This window comes from Piliocolobus tephrosceles, chromosome 16, assembly GCF_002776525.5.
Source record: "Piliocolobus tephrosceles isolate RC106 chromosome 16, ASM277652v3, whole genome shotgun sequence".
NCBI classification, from domain to species: domain Eukaryota; kingdom Metazoa; phylum Chordata; class Mammalia; order Primates; family Cercopithecidae; genus Piliocolobus; species Piliocolobus tephrosceles.
This window is the reverse complement of record NC_045449.1, coordinates 58012526-58033027: the sequence shown is the minus strand read 5'-3', so window position 1 is coordinate 58033027 and position 20502 is coordinate 58012526. Positions and strand designations below refer to the sequence as shown.

General features: G+C 43.5%; 1 protein-coding gene across 3 annotated transcripts in view; it reads left to right on the top strand.

Moving 5' to 3' along the window:
- The window catches only part of TEX2 (testis expressed 2), a 117224-nt gene that overhangs the window by 43481 nt on the left and 53241 nt on the right, over nt 1-20502 (top strand). For all 3 annotated transcript variants that reach the window (XR_002731586.2, XM_023212061.1, XM_023212062.1), the window contains one exon: nt 4273-5941. Coding sequence is in view for 2 of the 3 variants with exons in the window: in XM_023212061.1 (XP_023067829.1) it covers nt 4298-5941 (1644 nt within the window). In the remaining variant the exon portion in view is untranslated. The remainder of the gene's footprint in view (nt 1-4272; nt 5942-20502) is intronic.

The window sequence follows — 20502 nt, the reverse complement described above, 5'->3', positions numbered from 1 at the left end:
AAAAACTAGCCGGGCGAGGTGGCGGGCGCCTGTAGTCCCAGCTACTCCGGAGGCTGAGGCAGGAGGTGAACCCGGGAGGCGGAGCTTGCAGTGAGCTGAGATCCGGCCACTGCACTCCAGCCTGGGCGACAGAGCGAGACTCCGTCTCAAAAAAAAAAAAAAAAATGTGAAAGTGTCCTTCACCAGGCTGGGCTGTGCTTGAGGGCAAGGTGGCTTCTTTAGAGCTCATCCCTTGGGGTTCCTGTTTCTTTAGTTTCTGCACTGTTACTCCTTGCTCAGTTCTTGAATCTTCAAAGCCTCACAGACATCTTTTTTTCCCCCTTGAGACAGAGTTTTACTCCATCACCCAAGCTGGGGTGCAGTGCCACAATCTCAGCTCACTGAAACCTCTGCTTCATGGGTTCAAGCAGTTCTTGTGCCTCAGCCTCCCTAATAGCTGGAATTACAGGCGTGAGCCACCGTGCCCAGCTGTTCAGAAATTTTTTTTTCAATGTATTCATTGTTAGTTGTGTTCACCAGAATTGTGGGCCTGATAATGGAGCCTGCCTTCCCAGACACCAGACCCCAGTCCTGTTTTTCCGTGTTGCCTCCGCCGCTCTCATCCATTCTGGGACGGGATGTGATTAATTTTGCGTACCACTTTGATCATGTCAGACTTTTGCTTAAACACCTCTCCAGCAGGAAATGATACCTATGGGAGCCCGTCGACAACATGAGCTACAGCCCCTCTTCCCATCACAAGGCATGAGGGGTCAGTGTTAAAACCCAAGGGCTTTGTAGTCTACTGGAGCTATGGGAAAAAGAGACTGTTGAGAAGGAAGCTTTCTTTTTTGGCCTTTTAGTTCCTGAGGGCTGGAGAGAAGCTTGTCTCTTTTTTTGAGCCTGGGTATAATTGAGTTTCAGGAGTAGAGGGCAGGAGGCTAGCCATTTTATATGGTACCAGATTGTCAGATGGATAATGAGACCTTTCATTTCTCAATGCGACCAGTCACATGCTGCTGGTTGAGAACTGAGGTCTTCGCTTGTAAGCGAGCTGTCCATGACGGAGCACAGAGGGCAGGTACAAAGGCTGGGACAAAGCAGGAATAAAGAGCGTGTGTGACATGTTTGAGAAGGCACCCTGCTGCAGCAGAAGGGCATCGGGCCTCAGTGTCAGGAAGCCCAAGTTGTCAGTGCTGTGCCTTTGGACAAACCATGTAGTCTTCCTGGGCTCAGTCAGGTCCTTCCTCTTGGCCTCGGCTGTCCTGCATGGCTGTGGCTGTGGGACGGTTGGCTCAGTTGGCTTTAGCAGCCAGCCATTGGGAGGACAGAGAGAAAAGGAAGGTTGGAGTGGTCCCCAGGAGGAGGCAGAGACAGTGACCACTTGATAGGTTGTCTAGAGCCCAAACCACGGCCTCTGGTTCTAGTACACTCAATTACTCAGCAGTATGGGGCCTGGAAGCAGCCTTTGTTTATCTAGCCTGATCCCCTCATTTTGCAGATGAGCAAACAGAAGCCTGGACATTTTCTTGTATTTAAAGAGCAGTAGTAATGCTCCGACCTTGTGTGGCTTATTTTAGTAAAAATCTAGAGAAGTGGAGCCAGGCTTTGGTCAGTGTGGGTTTAGGGGCATTTACTATGAACCTCTGAGGCCACTGTCTGAGTGAGCCCTGGAGGATAATAACAACAGTGAGCCAGAGCCTGCCCCCATCTGGCCACCTGACACCCAGCGCTCCCTGGGGCCCACCTTCGGCTCTGTCGGCCCAGTCTGATCAGAGGTCGCTTTACCTGGCCAGTCGGGCCCAAGTGTGTGGAGGATTAGGGAAGCAGGGCCCTGGTGACATCCACACAAAAAATAACTCTGCTTCCTGAGCAGGTGCCAGCTTTTTGTTCCCTGGGACCTGGCCTGACTGCTGAGACCGCAGGCTTCTCAACGCACTGCTGTTTTCACCCTTTGGCGCTAGACTGGGCCTGACTTTGCCCTTGGATTCCCAGGCCTTCTTACCCTCAACTGCAGACGGGCCTCTCCACTCTTGCGCTGGTTCCTGAAGGACCAACTCACTCTGTTCAACCTCAAAATCATGCACTTTGTACTTGGGCTTGTGCCCACAGTTACCTTCATTTACAGCCACTGCTGCGGGTGAAGCAGCCTCAGAACAGCAGAGTGTTATATACCATCCTTTTATGTTATGAAAGCAATTTAAATGAGTTTGTTTTTCAGCCCACCGAGAATTATCAAATACCAAACTTTCTTTTTAAATTACCTCTATAATTTTCTTTTTAAATTGCCCTTATAAAACTAGGTGATAGTTAAGTGAAAAACATATGTTGCTTCTGGCATTTTTCTTCTTACTAAGCCCACAAACTCCTTAGCTTAAGATAACAGGGAAGGATTGTCCTGCACCCAAGACTGTGTTTTTCTGGCTGCTGCCAGTTCCTGGATTTAAATTGCTTTGTTGGTGGATAGAGTTCATTCCATTTTCCTGGATTCAGGATAGGAAAGCCTGAGGGTCACAAATGAGCCTGGACAAAACTATGTATGAATGTTTCTATGAGTAACTTCTCTCAAATATTTGATACTGAAAATGTGTAGTTTCAGCTTGAGTCCATGTTGCACCTGGACCCTCGAATGTAATTCTTGTCATCCTTGGAATATTTCCTCCTTCTAGTGATCCAGGATCACTGTTTCCCAAATCCCCCTATTCCCCTACCTGTTTTATGATTTCTTTTGTTGGTAGTATCTGTTGCCAGCATTTTGAACCTGAATATTTAGCAGAAGGCTTAAATTAGGAGCTCTTCAAATTAAAGAAATAAGGCACATAATGTTGATTGCGGTAGATTACTTGTAAGTGTGTTGTGTTGGGTTGAATACAGTCACCTGTAAACATAAACATGTAGGGTTTTAAATTTGGAAAGGACATCGAGAGGCCCTGGCTTGTTCAAAGTCCCACAGAGTCAGCTGTAGAAAGACAAGTACTGGAGATCCTATGTCCTGGGTCCAAGCTGGGTGCTCTTTCCACTGCCCCACGATGCCCCTCTTGTCTCAGTGGCCTCCCACTGCTGCCCACATCCACCCTGTGTCCTGGAAACAGGACAGAGCCAGGTGGCTGCACACACCATGCCCTTTGCCATCCTCATGCCCTTGTCCCTTCCCTCTGCCTAATCACGCTCATCCCACTACAACTCACCCATCAGTTCCAAAGACCTGTTGGGTGTCCCACCTCCCACGCAGGTGTCATCCTCTTCAGAACTCCTGAAGTGTGCCCTGTGTCTTGGCTCTTTTTACGTGTCTCTGTCCAGGTGTGGTCTTAATTTTTACGTAATTAGGGCTCGTGCCCAGTAAATGGGCCATAAATGAATAAAGAGAGTTGGAATGTACCATGTCACAAGGTGGGCATGGCATCTCGTTTTGCTGCCCAGCTTTTCAGGTGTCTGACTTTGTTCCAGCTAAGCTCCAGAAAGGAGCAATCAGCTATTAAGCTCCAGAAGGGCAGAAAGCATAGCTTCCATGTCTCTCACCAGGGTCTTTGGTAGAGTTCTTGGTTGGTGGTGGGTTACAGCAGTGATACTTCATTTTCCTGACACGGGAATCTTGCATTCAGTTTAAAATATGTTTGCTCTAACCTGAAGCCTCAGAATGTGGCCATGTCTTCATGGCTGCCTAAATACTCTGGTCTTATGGTACCTACCATTTGAGGAGGCCAACAGGTCATGGCAATTAGTTTACAGATTTCCACATTTGGATACTTTGCTACTTATTTGCCATAGCAGGAAGTTGGGAGATGCAAGCCAAATAATTGTTAGGATTGCTGTGAAAATTGCAGTGAAAGCAATACCCCTCCTGGGTTAGCTTGTTACTGCTAGAAGACCCCTAGTGAAATTTTTCTTCCAAGATCCTCAAACTCAACAGGATGCTCCATTTTATCCTATTGGACTTCTGAAGCAATGCTGGTAACATCATATTGTTCAGGTATTTCAAGGCTTAAGATAGAGAATTGTTGGTAAAAATTAACCAGTTAAAAGGGAGGAAACGATTACTCAGGTATTGTGAAGTAAGACAGATTGTATGGCATTTATAACATTGGTTATGTCCTTTGCTCGTAAAAGAGTGCCTAACTGGAATTTAGTGAAAATTAAACCATTAAACCCATTGAAGTGAAAACCGGTGGACATCTGCCAAGTAAAAGCATAATCACCACTTAAACAGCTTCATCTGGGCTCCTATCTACACATGACAGTGTCTCCTGTGGAGAAACTGCTCTCTGACTTCTGGCTTTCTCACTGTTTTCACAGAGCCTGAGCCCTTGTGAAGCCGGCAATGACAAGTCTGAATGGTCGCCATGCCGAGAAAACCACTGACATGCCAAAACCATCAGCCCCTAAAGTGCACGTGCAGAGGTCCGTGTCCCGAGATACCATCGCCATTCACTTCTCGGCATCCGGCGAGGAGGAGGAGGAAGAGGAGGAGGAGTTCAGGGAGTGGTTTGAGGAGGGGCTGGATGACCAAAGCATTGTAACAGGGCTGGAAGCCAAGGAAGACCTCTATCTTGAACCCCAGGTTGGCCATGACCCCGCCGGCCCTGCTGCCTCGCCTGTTCTGGCAGATGGACTGTCTGTGTCCCAGGCCCCTGCCATTTTGCCCGTCTCCAAGAACACTGTAAAGCTGTTGGAGTCCCCTCTTCCAGCAGCACAGTTATTAAGTACAGTGCCATTGGCTCTGTCCCCAGGGTCGTCTTTGTTGGGACCCTTAGCTAGCTCTCCCAGTGTGTCATCACTTTCTGAGCAGAAAACCAGTTCCTCCTCCCCATTGTCCTCTCCTTCTAAGTCTCCCATCCTCTCATCCAGTGCCTCAACCTCCACCCTTTCCAGTGCAAAACCCTTCATGAGCCTTGTGAAGTCCCTGTCGACCGAGGTGGAGCCAAAAGAATCCCCACACCCCCCAAGGCACAGGCACTTGATGAAGACATTAGTCAAGTCTCTGTCCACGGACACTTCCCGGCAGGAGTCGGATACAGTGTCCTATAAGCCACCTGATTCCAAACTAAACTTACACCTGTTCAAGCAGTTCACACAGCCCCGAAACACAGGTGGAGATTCCAAAACTGCACCTTCTTCCCCACTGACTTCTCCCTCTGATACTCGTTCCTTTTTTAAAGTGCCCGAAATGGAGGCTAAAATTGAAGATACTAAACGACGCCTTTCAGAAGTCATCTATGAGCCTTTTCAGCTCCTTAGTAAAATTATAGGGGAAGAAAGTGGCAGCCATAGGCCCAAAGCCTTATCTTCAAGTGCTTCAGAACTCTCCAATCTGTCCAGCTTGAACGGGCACTTGGAAAGCAATAACAACTACAGCATCAAGGAGGAGGAATGTGATTCTGAGGGGGATGGCTACGGAAGTGATTCCAACATCCCCAAAAGTGACCACCCAAAGTCCACTGATGAGCCCGCAAAAGAGATGGAACTGAAAAGTTCCCAGGGGAGCAGTCTGAAGGATTTAGGCCTGAAGACAAGTTCTCTAGTTCTGGAGAAATGTTCTTTGTCTGCCTTAGTGAGCAAAGAAGATGAAGAGTTTTGTGAACTGTACACTGAGGACTTCGATTTGGAAATGGAGGGGGAGAGTAAAGTTGATAAGCCCCCAGATGTTCCTCTCAAGCCAGAGGTGCTCGCGGAAGATGGTGTGGTCCTTGACAGTGAGGACGAGGCGGACTCGGCTGTGCAGCACCCGGAATTGCCAGTGAAGACGTTGGGCTTCTTTATAATGTGTGTCTATGTGTACCTCATCCTCCCCCTCCCCGACTATGTGAGTGGACTCTTTCTGGGAATTGGCCTTGGATTCATGACTGCGGTTATCGTGATTTGGTTTTTTACACCACCAAGTGCTCATAAATATCACAAGTTACATAAAACTCTACGACACTGGAACACAAGATCTCTGGATATCAAAGAACCTGAAATACTGAAGGTAAGCCCCTCCCCGGGAGCTGGCTAGTACACACACTTCTCACATACAGCTGTATTTTAGATCTGACTTGTTTTTTGGTTAGCTGTTAAAGATTTTTGCACAAGCCATGCTTTTTAAGACCTGGGGGCCACTTCAGTCTCCAGGCACCCAACCGACTGATCTGGTAAACCTCATTCTAACCCAAGCTTTGCAGATTCACAGAGTAGTTGCTGAAAGATCTCTATGACTCTGGAGAGTAGTGTTTACATCAGTTCCTGTTCTGGTCTGTCTCTAAACTTGCTTGGAATGTGCTACTTGCTGAGCATTTGTAATGGCTGAATCTGTTAGGGTTCACTATTCTTGAGACCTTGAAGAAGGGTTAAATACTCTCTGAATTGCAAGAGGAGGGAAGGAAGAAGAGAAGGCAAATTAATGTCAGCTGTTGGCCCTTGCTAGGGCTCCTTCCTCTGCACAGTGGGGAATGGGATGGAGAAAGAGATGTCACCTTTCACTGCGTATCAAATGTCAGGCTTTTGGACCTCCTAAGGGGTACCTGGGACAAGTCATTGGAAAGCAGGAAGAAAGTGTTAAAACGTTCATCTAGCTGTCTAATCTGTCAATTGAGACGGAGTCTCACTATGTTGCCCAGGCTGGTCTCAAACTTCTGGGCTCAAGTGATCCTCCTGCTTCAGCCCTCCAAAGTGCTGGGATTACAGGTATGAGCCACTGCGTCCAGCCTAGAACTTCTATTTATTATTATTATTATTATTTTGCATATTAAAATTTCTGGTTATGTGTATACACACTATGAAAGTACACAGTTAGAGCTTATATAGTTTGTAAGTTATATGCACGCACACATTTATGTACAGTATCCAAGGGGGCATTGGTTTCAGGACCCCCCAGGGATACCAAACTCCATGAATGTATAAGTCCCTTATATAAAATGGCATAGTATTTGTATTAATATATAACCTATGTTCATTCTCCTGTATACTTTTAAATCATCTCTGGATTACTTATAATACCTAATATAATGTGAATGGTTATTATACTGTATTTTTAAATTTGTATCTTTTTTACTGTTGGATTATTATTTTATTTATTTATTTTTATTTCATTTTCAATCCAAGGTTGATTGAATCCATGGATACAGAGGACTGACTGTATATGTTTTTAGAGATAAGGTAGAGAGCCAGAAAAGTTTAGAGATCACTGCTTTATAACAGTTATCTAATTCAACTTCACAACCATCTAGGGGTTTGATGCTTCCAATTTTACACATGAGGAGATTCAGGCTCTGAGAGAGGTGGTCATTGTCCAAGGTTTCTTGGTACTTAATAAGTAATAAGAGGCCAGGCGCGGCGGCTCACGCCTATAATTCCAGCACTTTTGGAGGCTGAGGCAGGCGGATCACTTGAGGTCAGGAGTTCAAGACCAGCCTGGCCATCATGGTGAAGCCATGTCTCTACTAAAAATACAAAAATTAGCTGGGCTTGTTGGCATGCACCTGTAATCCCAACTACTTGGGAGGCTGAGGCAGGAGAATTGCTTGAGCCTGGGGCTGAGGCTGCAGTGAGCTGAGATTTCGCCACTGCACTCCAGCCTGGGTGACAGAGTGAGACTCTGTCTCAAAAATAATAATAATAATAACAACAACAATAATACAAGTAATAGAGGTAGGATTTGGAGACTTCGTGTGTGCTCTTCCTGCTTTTCCCACGACACCTCTGCGGAAAGTTCATGCCTAGACTTGCCTGGAGAATCCCTTGTGTTATAGGAGATGTATGAAAAGGAGAACTTGGTTTCCCTGGAGCAATTTTGAACCTTAATTATTGGTTTTAATCTTTAGCTTTTCAAGTTCAAAGCTTGTTTGGCTTCTTGGTTAAATTAAAGGTATTATTCTCCCATCTATTTAAGTGAGAATGCTCTAAAAATGGCAGCATGATCTCTCTTTATTGGGGGAAAAAAAAGCCAGGGGTTGGGGAGAACTCTTTTAGGATCCAAAATAATATTTGTTTTTAAATTTCATTGACTTTTTTCCTTGTTCAAAGGAAATACATGGTTAATGTTTTAAAAACACAGGAAACCCAAAGAAAAAAATAGATAGTTTTGATCACACTAGTGGAAGGGAATTACAGTTAATGATTTGGTATATATCCTAGCTTTTTGGGTTTTAAAAATTTCTGCATATATGAAGATATACACCACATACATGCATACTCACCCACTCTTTTTGTTTTGATTTAATAGGATCATATATTTTGCAGTCTGACCTTTTTTCTTTCTTTCACATAGCAATATGTTATGACACTTTCTTCTTTGAGAGAAGCTGATGTTGAGTCTTGTGGATGTGACACCCTTAAGCTTAGCATTAATAAATGAAGTGGAGCAAAAATGACTCATGCGTGGTTACTAAGCTTTTTTTGATAGGGTGGTGCTGTGACTACCTGAAGTACATGCTCTCCGAGTAAGTTAGTGCTAACTTGAGCAAGGAAAAATTGCACTTATACTAACTCCAGTACCTAATGACTGACTGTGGCATTCAGTTTAAACTGGTTTGAGCACTGACTTGTCTTAGGAAGACTTTAATTTTAATCCAGTCAATCTTTAGTGTTTTTTTCCTACCCTCCTCTCACATGTAAATTCTTTAGTGTCAGTCTAATCACTGCAATATGTCAACAGTTTACTAACTACACAGGGTGCTGATGGAATGGGATTTTAATGTTACGGCCCGGCCTGGTTGCTTTGATCCAATCACTGGAAGAATAAAGGCAACACTGTGATACCGAGTACTGCAATGGGCTAAGTGTTGGGTGTATTATCTTATTCAGTCCTCATCACAGCCCTATTCAGTTAGCGTACGTATATATGCTCATGCAGATGGAGGCCCACGGAAGTTAAGTTATTGCCCAAGGTCACACAGCTAGTGAGTGGTGGAGCCATGTAGGACAGTGTTTTCTTTTAAGGAAGGTGTTTTGCCCACAGTGGCTGGGGTAAATGTATTTGCGTTTTCCTTGTAGAGAACAAGTACTTTAATGCTTTCATAGACTGACACCCCTAATCCAAGCAAATTGTCGTAGACTGAGCATTTATTCCTGATTGCTGTTTGGACAACTCTGATCACTTTGGTAATTCTTTTTTCATTCTTAGCCTTAACTTGTTTAGAATGGTTTCATTACTAAAGAGGAAAAGTATATTTTAGCCTGCAGTCTTGTTGGATATGCAGTGTTGTTTTTAGAAACTGGGCTGAATGCGTTCTCTATTTAGAAAAGGGACACTACTCTGAATTAGAAGGGTATGCTGTCTGTTACAAGCTAATTTCAAATGCAAATGTTCTTCGGACTTAGTTAATTTTACTGAATGGGAGAATATACTCTTGGGAACCATTTTTAAACTATGGCACTTTAAAATATTTAGCAGCATTGACATTAACTTAGGACCCAAGTTTATTGTTACCTGTCTTCCCTAGTATGCCATAAGCTTCATGAATGCATAGGCTGTGTCTATCTTGTTCATCTTGTATCCTCAGCCTCTGCCATGTATTAGGTATGTGATAGGTAATTGTTGGCTGAATGAATGGGTAGATGAATGAAGGAGTGAGACTTTATCAGAAAATTTAAGCAGTGAGTTGGTTTTGACCCTGTCATCTCCTGGTGACATTGCTTTTTTTTTTTTTTTTTTTTTTTGAGACGGAGTCTCGCTCTGCCGCCCAGGCTGGAGTGGTGCAGTGGCCGGATCTCAGCTCACTGCAAGCTCCTCCTCCCGGGTTTACGCCATTCTCCTGCCTCAGCCTCCCGAGTAGCTGGGACTACAGGCACCCGCCACCTCGCCCGGCTAGTTTTTTGTATTTTTTAGTAGAGATGGGGTTTCACCGTGTTAGCCAGGATGGTCTCGATCTCCTGACCTCGTGATCCGCCCATCTCGGCCTCCCAAAGTGCTGGGATTACAGGCTTGAGCCACCACGCCCGACCGACATTGCTTTTTAAAATAAATCCCTGGCTGGGCACGGTGGCCCACACCTGTAATCCCAGAGCTTTGGGAGGCTGAGGCAGAAAGATCACCTGAAACCAGGAGTTTGAGACCAGCCTGGGCAATATAGCAAGATCCCATCTCTACAAAAAATTTAAAATAATTAGTCAGGTATGGTGGTGCATGCATGTGGTCCCAGCTACTCAGGAGGCTGAGGTGGGAGGATCACTTGAGTCCAGGAGTTTGAAGCTGCAGTGAGCCATGATATCACCACTGCACTCCAGCCTGGGTGACAGAATGAGACTCTGTCTCTAAAAAAATAAAATAAATCCTTGATACTTGCTTTAAAAAAAAGTTAGGGTTTGATAGGAGTGTGATCTTTTAAGAAAATGAAAATAATGACTAAAAAGTAAAGCTTTTGACTGTGTGTGGTGGCTCATCCCTATCATCCCAGCACTTTGGAAGGCCAAGGCAGGCGGATTGCTTGAAGCCAGGAGTTCAAGACCAGCCTGGGCAATGTAGTGGGACTACCATCTCTATAAAAGTTTTGTTTAAAAAGCCAGGTGTAGTGGTGCAGCCTGCAGTCCCAACCACTTGAGAGGCTGAGGCAGGAAGATCGCTTGAGCTCAGGGGGTCAAGGCTGCATTGAGATGTGATCACGCCACTATACCCCAGCCTGGGCAATAAAGTGTGACCCTGTCTCAAAAAAAAAAAAAAAAAAAATCCAGTAAAGCTTTTCCTAGGCTTTTTTTCTGAAAATGGACAAGCCAAGACAGTCCATCTTTAACAGGATTTGAAGCTTGACATTTGTTGCTTAGAAATCGACCGGTGACAAGTCTGCTCTCCTGTCACCAGTGCTCATGCAGTGCTGCCCACCTGAATGCAAAGGGAATAGTAGAAAGGCAAATACTGGCCAGGCACGGTGGCTCACACCTGTAATCCCAGCACTTTGGGAGGCCGAGGCGGGCGGATCACGAGGTCAAGAGATCGAGACCATCCTGGCTAACACAGTGAAACCCTGTCTCCACTAAAAATACAAAAAAATTAGCTGGGCATGGTGGCGGGTGCCTATAGTCCCAGCTACTCGCTGAGACAGGAGAATGGCATGAACTCAGGAGGCAGAGCTTGCAGTGAGCTGTGATCGCGCCACTGCCCTCCAGCCTGGGCTATAGAGTGAGATTCCGTCTCAAAAAAAAAAAAAAGGCAAACACTAAGTGGAGCATTGGAGAAATGGGCAGTGATGAGTTCTAGATTTCCACTCTGCCTCCAGGCTGATGGCTTTAAAGTGATGCAGGAGATAGGCCTTGGTTTCTTTATGAAACAGGCCTGTGAACCTGTTTCTAGGGCAAGCCAAAAGAGCCACTTCTTTAAAATAGTTTGATTTCAGGGGATAAGTGAGCTGGTTTGAATTATTTTGTGTACATCTGATCCAATTTAGTTGGTATTTACAGAGGATGATGCAGTTCTTGAGGGAAGGTATGGAAGCCTTTTTAAAAAGCTCACTAAGGCCGGGTGCAGTGGCTCACGCCTGTAATCCCAGCACTTTGGGAGGCCGAGGCGGGCGGATCACGAGGTCAGGAGATCGAGAGCATCCTGGCTAACACGGTGAAACCCCGTCTCTACTAAAAATACAAAAAATTAGCCAGGCGTGGTGGCAGGCGCCTGTAGTCCCAGCTACTCAGGAGGTTGAGGCAGGAGAGTGGCATGATCCCAGGAGGCGGAACTTGCAGTGAGCTGAGATCGTGCCACTGCACTCCAGCCTGGGCAACAGAGTGAGACTCCGTCTCAAAAACGAAAACAAAAAACAGAAAAAAAAAAAAACAACAGAAAAAAAGGCTCACCAATATGGGAGACTATAATACCTTCCTGCGATCAAGATCTCTAAGACAGGCCCAGCCCAGGACCGAGATCCCACATACTTTATGCCCTAAGTGGACTCCATGTATGAGCCGTGAACCAGTGAGGCCGGGAACTGAGTGCTCAGGGACTGTTTTAGGAGACCATGTGGTTTTGAACCTCTGAGCCATGTAAGTTCTCACTAATGGGTCCAGGAACTGCTTGCAGCCAGACTGGACTGAGAGTCTTGCTCCTTTACTGGTTCCATGAACAGTTCAAGGAGTATTGCAGTTTTTCTTCTGTGTAACTTCACATGGTGAGGAAAGACTGGAGAAAAGGAAAGCGTTTGTGTACTTTTTCAGGGCAATTTTTTATTCTATCCTCACTGCAGACATATATATTTATATATGATGCTGCAGCAGTGATGCATTTATGGGATGATAAACCAAAAAGACCAATTTGCAGCCAAGTAGTAGCTAATCTCAAAGACTGTTGTGTTGTTGTCTAGGCCCTATGGTACTCCACCGTCTCCCCCTCTGAACCCAGCTGATCAGCAGCTGTACCGTCTGGAGTATAAGTAAAAAAAGAGGCTGGGTGTAGTGGCTCACACCTGTAATCCCAGCACTTTAGGAGGCCGAGGTGGGTGGATCACCTGAGGTCAGGAGTTCAAGACCAGCCTGGCCAACATGGTGGAACCCCCCCCCCCAACATCTGTACTAAAAATACAAAATTAGCCTAGTGTGGTGGCGGGCGCCTGTAATCCTAGCTACTTGGGAGGCTGAGGCAGGAGAATTGCTTGAACCTGGAAGGTGGAGGTTGCAGTGAGCCGAGATTGCACCACTATACTCTTATTGCCTGGGCAACAAGAGCGAAACTCCATCTGAAAAAAAAAAAAAAAACAGTAAGACCTCTATGTGGCCAAAGAGCTGTCACAAAGTCCACAGAAGAACTCTTAGGACCTCCTCCAAAGCTGTTCTTAATATGTTGGAGTTCATAGCTGATGAGATGATGAGAAGCAGCAAATAGGAGAAAGGTTGCCACAGGCATTCAACAGGAAGTAGCATGTGAATGCGTGAAACCAAAGGCCAATACCAAAATGTGAGAAGAAGCTCACAGGACTTAGAGCATGGTGGGCTGGGCAAGTTAACTCAAGGTAGAGAGCCGCATGTGTGCCACAGACCAAGAGCATCCCTGTAGTGACACCCCCTGTGTGGTAGCCTTCTGGAATTCTTATGTTGGGTGACTGGCTAGATGCCCTAAGCTGGGGACCTTGGGAAAGGGTGGGTTTGAGCATGGGGAAAATGAGGCATTTAGAGTCAGCATACTACACTTGGCATGTTTTCTTAGCCAAATCAGATGGTCCCTTGCCCAGGATTATTTGCCATTCCTGCTGCACACTAACTTTGTACATGTTTATAACGAAAAGCTTCCTGAAGATTTCATAAAGGTCTTGGATTTATGTTTGAGTATATGGCTCAGATGCAATTTTGAATTATATTCTTGAGCAAATTATCTCAGATTTATAAATCAGCAGCAGCATATTGGTTTCCAGAGTGATAATCCGTCTCTTTTTTAAAGATATGGACTGCAAGTTTTACTAAAATTATATTTAGGCCATTGCAGAAACTAATAGAAATGAATTTTGGAGAACATTTTTTTCTTTAGGTTGTGTCACATGTAGATATTTAATAACAGGGATAGTTTTTAAAAATAATTAGGTTCCCTGAATGTAGGCTTTGGTTTTGATATATAAAAGAATAACTTTGGGAGGAGGACGTGATCAATTTTGCGAAGAAATTCCAATTTGTAAATTTAATCTCAATTTCATGAAATTCTTTCAAGAAATTAGAGTAAGCAAGTCTTTAGGAGAAAACGGCCAGTACGTGCAGCCCAAAGAGGCTTGGATTGCTTTTTGTGTTGGTCTCTCATAACCCTCGGTAGAATAAGGACAAGAAATGTGAGTGCATTTCTTTCTACATTATACTTTACTGAAAATATCCTGCCCTTATAATGAGTTACCTGAGTTTTTATGTATGGTTTTTATAAATATGGCTATTTCCCAGTGCCCCTTGTTGTAGAATAGTTTTCAGGTGAGATGTTTGTTTGTATGTTTGTTTGTTTTGCCTCGCTCTGTCACTCAGGCTGGAGTGCAGTGGCACGATCTTGGCTCACTGCAACCTCTGCCTCCTGGGTTCAAGCGGTTCTCCTGCCTCAGCCTCCAGAGTAGCTGGAATTACATGTGCGCACCACCACGCCTGGCTAGTCAGGCGAGATGTTTTGATGCAGGCAGCCGTCACTTACTAGAAGGTACTCCTTGTGTTGAAGTTGGAGAGGCAGCTGTGTGGAACATGCTTCCTGAATCCCATAGGAACAATATGGTTAAGGATGTCAGGTAGTCCCAAAATTACTTTTTTGAACTTTCATTTTTAAACTTTTTATTGTAGAAAATATTAGATACAGACAAAAATAGAGTCAATAGTAAAATGAACTCCCCATGTGCCTGACACCCAATTTCAACTATTGTCAACATTTTGCCAGTTTTTCACTCAATTCATTAACTTATGTAAGCATAGCTAAATTGTAATTCTGGTTACCTATATATAAGTACAGTTTCTAGCATCCTGAAAATGCCTCTGAACTCTGTAAGAAAAGTACCAAAAACATCAAAGACTCTTATTGTAATTATTATTCAATAATCAACTGTTAAGAAGAGGTTTGCTGTACTCCAAAGATGAGTTTGCCAGCAAGATGATTCTAGGGCATGAGCATGTTTTTGTGTGGGTGCCCAGGCCATAGTTGTTGACTCACTGTTCTCATTCCATCGCTTCTTTCAGTGGCATTCAAATGGGTTGCAGAAGACATTAATCAAGAAGAAAATAGTAAAGTTTCTATCTGTATCAGTCTTTGCTCTTTCTAGCTAAGAAAGTAAATAAGCCTTGCTGATATTTAACATACAGATGACCACATATTGACTTTTGGCCAAAAACCTTGGAAATTATTAGTAAGACTCTGAAATACGGATTTACACTCAGGATCATCAACAGTGATCCTCACCTTGAGTGTATGTGTTGTGCCTTAAGGTGTCAGTTGAAGGTAGTACATAGCTGTCATACTGGAAAAACTAAAAATTATCAAAAGGATAATTATTTCATCTTTTGCTCTTTATTTCTATTCTGTATACTTTTTATAAAAGCTGTATATATTGGAACATGTGTATAACTTATGAGTAAAGATATGTATTTGTATATACCCAAAAAGTTGTTTGATAGAATGTGTGATCTGAAAAGTGGCAGAGGCTACTAATTTATTTGCTTGCTGATCTATTTATCTTACAATTTTAACCCTTGTTAATATGATTTAATGTTTATCATGTATTAACATAACTTAGACCTTGGTCATTTCAGTGGTTCATCTGAGATCATTTTACCTTTCTAATTTGAGTCCACCTTATATCCTGTTGTGTTACTGTCTGCCAGTGCATTATAATTTCCCAAATGTTCTGTGGCCACCTCAGTTTGGGAGATTCTGCACTGGAGGATAGGAGAGCAGGATAAAGCTGTGGTATTAGCCCTGACTCCAGTGCTTCTAGTGTCACTGCTGGGAAGGTGACCTTGAAGCAGGCAGTTGGAGGATGTGGACTGTATTGATGGCACTTCCCTCCCCTAATGGGCTTTCTTTCTTTCTTTTTTTTTTTCGGATGTTCTTTATAGTGTCTTTGAGCAGCATTTATTTTCAATGCTGGCTCTCTGCTTAAGGCTATCATTTATAGTATAAATTCTGGATGTCTGTGGGTCTGCTTGTCTTTCATGGGTAAAATCAAATTTGTATCTCAAGACCTATAAAGTTTATTAGACTGTGCTGCCCCTGCCATATTCTCAAACTCGATGATCTATGATACTGTGTTTATAATACTGATGATGCCAGTTCTAAACCATTAATATATCAAAAAAGGTTTAGGCCTGGTAAAGACAAAATCCTGCTTATGTTTTAGTTTTGGAGACGGAAAGTAATTACCTTTTTATGTGCTTCAGAGATGATTTTCAACAGGAGTGTCCTCAGGCCCTGGCTCTGTTCTTATGTATAGGATTTGCTCCTTCCCTGATACACTTGATGAAGGAATGATACAGGGATCTGAATGACAGGTGGACTGAAATGCCAGCACAGCCACATGTCAGCAGGGGTGAAAACATGCATTGTTACTGCTGTCAGCCCGGCATGCAGCGCCTGAATTCTCATCACTTCCTCGGGCTATAGGGCTGGCACTTTGCTCTGGTCAGCTCAGCATCAAGCTGAGCAGTAGAGCGTTAGCCTTGAACTTCTGATTGGCACTGTAACTGAAACCACGGTAGTAGTTCTTCCAGACTTTATTATTTGCAAAAGGTTAATTGTAGCTTTTAATCTTTTAAAATATTAAATGGGCCCCTTTATAGATTGTGGTTTTGTACTTGCAGCCATACATGGCTTCTAAATCCAGCAGAGAATGGAGAGAAACCCCTGACCTTTTACAAATGCCATCACAGGACCAGTCTGTGGGCCAGACAGCTGCAGCCTGGCTGACTGGGTCATTGTCCCCAGTGGGGTGCACTGTGTCCATTTTAACAGCTCCAGCTTCAGAAAGAAACAAAGCTTGTCTGAGTCGCTTTGGTGTGGGTTGAGAGCATCTCTGAGTGTTTTTGGTTGAGCTGTTGAAAGGGAATGTTGCTAACTGTATGCTATATCTCTCTATACCCATTCCCATGTCTCATAACAAGGTGGGATAAATACTTTACTTGGTAAGAAATTCAGGGGTAAGAATTTTAGAACAGCTGAGCAGTGGAGAGTTGGGCACTATGTGGAGAACAGGGTGAAGACCTTGGAGTTGCTGTGCTGCTCTCAAGATTTGACAATTGCTGAAATCTGGAAATTTCATTTGCAGCTTAATCTGGGGGCTTGGTCAGATCCTGGGTGGGGGAAAATGGCTGAGTAATGGTATCAAAAGGTGATTAGGTTTGCACTGGGAAATTGCTTTCTGCAAGAGCTACCTGGTTTCAGGTCCATAGGTGAGTGAGGGGGCAGAATTAGGGAGGCTTGGAGGAAAGTTGTGCCTCAGCCTCTTGTCCTGAACCTCCCTAAGGCCAGTCTGCAACCTGGTTTCTGACAATGGGGTCAAGTAGCAACTCCTGTGATCCTCTCAAGATTTCCTATCAAAGCCTGTAATGTTCTGGAAAGAGCCTTAGACAGGGGGCAGGAAACATGTGCTCCAGTCACAATACCCCTCTCTGCTCTAGGTAAGACTTAGCTCATCCCATTTCTGTCCTGAAAATCTTTGGTTTCTGGGGTTATTTTCTTGTTCTGTGCTATTTTGTGCATTTTTACCTCGGTTTTTCTTTTTGAGAAGAATGACCAAGTCTTCTAAGTAATCTCTACAGCTCCTTGTGCTTATTAGGGTGTCAGCTTCTTCGTTTGCTTGTTCGTCTCACGCAGCTAGCATGGTACTTACAGGCTCTGAGGGGCTCGCCAGCCTTCCTGCTTGCTCCTGCTTTCCAATAGATTTCATTTAATCCTCAGAGCCATCTCTGAATTAGGCTTCCCTCATGTATTCAGTCAACAAACATTTGTTACAGGTGTGGTTGGCAGACATGATGATCCCTGCTCTTGTGGAGTTTGTAATTCAGTTTAGTAAACCAGGCAGTTAACAGATACAGTGATGGGAGAGTACCAGAGAACTGAGCCTAGGTGAGGGGGGAGGCTTCCTAGAAGAAGTGTCGTCTTTGCTATGACCTGAGGGGTGACTAGGCACAAGCCAGACTGCAGGTGGGGCCGTGCTGTGGAGCTGAGATAGCATCCCACACCTAGAGTCAGGAACACTTGGTTTGAGTCCCAGATTTGCCACTCTCTAGATGTTGGAAGGCAAATCACATCCCCTCTCTCACCACTTTTCTTACTTGTAAAATCGTAGGCAATTGACAGAAATAACAAAAGATAATGCACCTGGGGTACCTGGGCCATAAGATGAGCTTAAATATTAGCCATTGTTATGAATAGTAATATTAGTGTTTTAAAAAACCATATGCTTATGATTTCTTTATAAACTCTAAACAAATTGTACCTTAATAAACTGTCAGTAGGGGAAAAATCATTATGGCTTGAGCAGAGGGTGAGGTGTAGGGGCCAGGGAGGCATGAAACTGGGCAGTAAGCCACCTGGACCCTTTTACAGGTGAGCAAAGCAAGTGTCTGAGGGATAAGCATCACCTACCCTGGCAGGAGGTAAGTGGTGCAGGCATGCTTGGAACCCAGGTCTGTCAGATTCTCAGTACTTCTGCTAAGGTGGGTGAGTTGGTTTCGGTGCATGTGTTTTGACCAGCAGTCTTTTGTGTAAATTGGATATGATCAGTGTAGGGTCTCATTTAGGCTAACAAATGATTGTTCACAATAAACGTGTAATTCAAATCCTGATTTGTGTGCTGTGTTTGTTTTTTAGTAGCTGTGGATTTTAGCATCTGATGAATCTTTAACACAAAGGCAGCAACATGGTAGTTCAGGAAGGAGGAAATTTGAAGATAAAAGGGAAGGAGAAACCACAGCAGCTGGTGATTCTGAAAAGAATGGGGTAGGGAGAAGAAGGGCCAAGCCAAGTCCAAGCAGAGTAAGGGAATCTGGGCCCCCTCCAGGCTTTCCCAAGAGAAGGAAAGCATCTCCTAGATTCTCTTTCTATGCCTACGTACTTCTTGCCTCTCACCTCTGCCTCCTGTAGCACACAGCAGGTAAGGTTTTGTGCTTTTGAACTGTGTAGGTAGGACTTGAAACTCCCTTCTCTCTCTCACATTCCTCTGAATCAGGTTGTTCCGGGATTCCTGAATTTGGCAAGTGGTAGAGGATGACCTTTATCTGTCAGAGCTGTCAGCAAAGAAGGTAATTGCATGCTCGTCTCAGAACTGTGCCCATGTGTGAGCATACAGGCTGCAGCCAGCAAGAACTCCACAGTGGCTGTTCTTCAGCTAGGGTGGTAGCTCAGGCTTCTGGGTTGAATGCCTGGCTTTGTGGCTAAAAACCAAATCCCTGAAGCACTGCGGAAATGGTTGCTCTTGTTATCCAGGGACAGGAATTTTCCTAGGAATAATAATTAAGCAGCAGTTGGTTAGACTGAGGCAGAGTAATGGCTCAGCACCTGAAACTGTCTGACCTGTGAACAGATGAGCAGATGTATTTGTATCTCAGCACACATGCCTGTATGTCTTGTTTTGTTTTCTAAATCTAAAAACCAAAGGAGTAAGCTAAAAAAATTGATACATTTGTTTATAAATTGAGTATCTTAATTTTCATATAGAACTATGAGTTTTTCAAAAGCCTTTACGTAGAATACTCTTATTAATATTTCTGAGTTTTTAATACTGCAGGTTAGCTTTTAAAAGAGATTTTGAATTTCTACAATAGATGATTTCATTAGGGGATTACTTAGATTATCTTCTCTCATTTAATTATGCAAAGCATCTAATAAAATGGCAGAAAACTGCCATGTACTGAATGACTGTCTCTTATCACTAAGACTGCGTGTGTTGAAAGCATGCACAAGAAGAGAAAGGAAGGCTTTGCCCATTTCTATTCATAGTCGAGCCAAAGATCTAGGGCTAAAAAGCTTGAACCCAAGAACTGGCCCTGTACTGTCTCTGATACACTAGTCCTAAGCCCTGTGTAGCTGTTAATCCCTTGAAAACTCTAGGTAGTTGGAACCGAGATGTGTTCTAAGCATAAAGTACACACTGGATTCTGAAGACTTAGTATGAGACAGAATGTAAAATACCAGTAATAATTTTTAATATTGATTACATGTTGAAATCATAATTTTGATATGAATTTAAATAAAATATATTGTTTAAATTAATTTTACCTGCTTTTTCTTTTTTAATGTGGCTCCTAGACCATTTAAAATTACACATTTTTTGGCAAGGCATGGTGGCTTACGCCTGTAATCCCAGCTATTCAGGAGGCTGAGGCAGGAGAATCCCTTAAACCCAGGAGGTGCAGGTTGCAGTGAGCTGAGATCACGCCACTGCACTCCAGCCTGGGCAACAGAGCGAGACTCCATCTCAAAAAAATAAAATAAAAATAAAATTACATATTTTCATGACTCACATTTATAGCTCACATTATATTAATATTTCCATTGTACAGCACCTCCCTGGACAATTCTGCATTTTCTGACTTAGGAAAGACAAAATGAAAGCAATTGGAGAGAAACAACCTTTTATCCCTAAGTTTCTCTTATTCATAAATCAGATAATTTATCTGTACAATCCCAGGAGTTTCAAATAGGAAAAATCCCCACAGCTTATATTACTCTATTTCTCAGAGACTGTCCTTTTCTTGGAGAACAGTTATAATATAATACTTGTCTTTTTTTTTCTCCTTTAGCCCTTTTAGTCTGGTGGTGAATGGTTGATAAACATAATGCAGGGATTTTTGTCCAAAATTCCAGTATCATGTTAATCCTTTTTTTCTCTTTTGGTGCCAGTATCATGTTAATTCTACTGACTTTTTTTTACATGTATCTGTAATTTTATGTACCTGGAAATAACGAAAAATATTTTATATGGAGTTTTGCTGCAGTAGTGTCTATCTTATATCAAATTGTGATGATCACAATTCAAAAACAGTCATTAAATAAATGTTGAGCATCTCAGGTTAGGTATTAAGATGGACGAAAGTATCACACATAATCTGTATTCTCAAGTAGCCTCTACTCTAGACAGGAGACACATCCTCAGAGTGAAATGATTCAAGAAGAGCAATTGC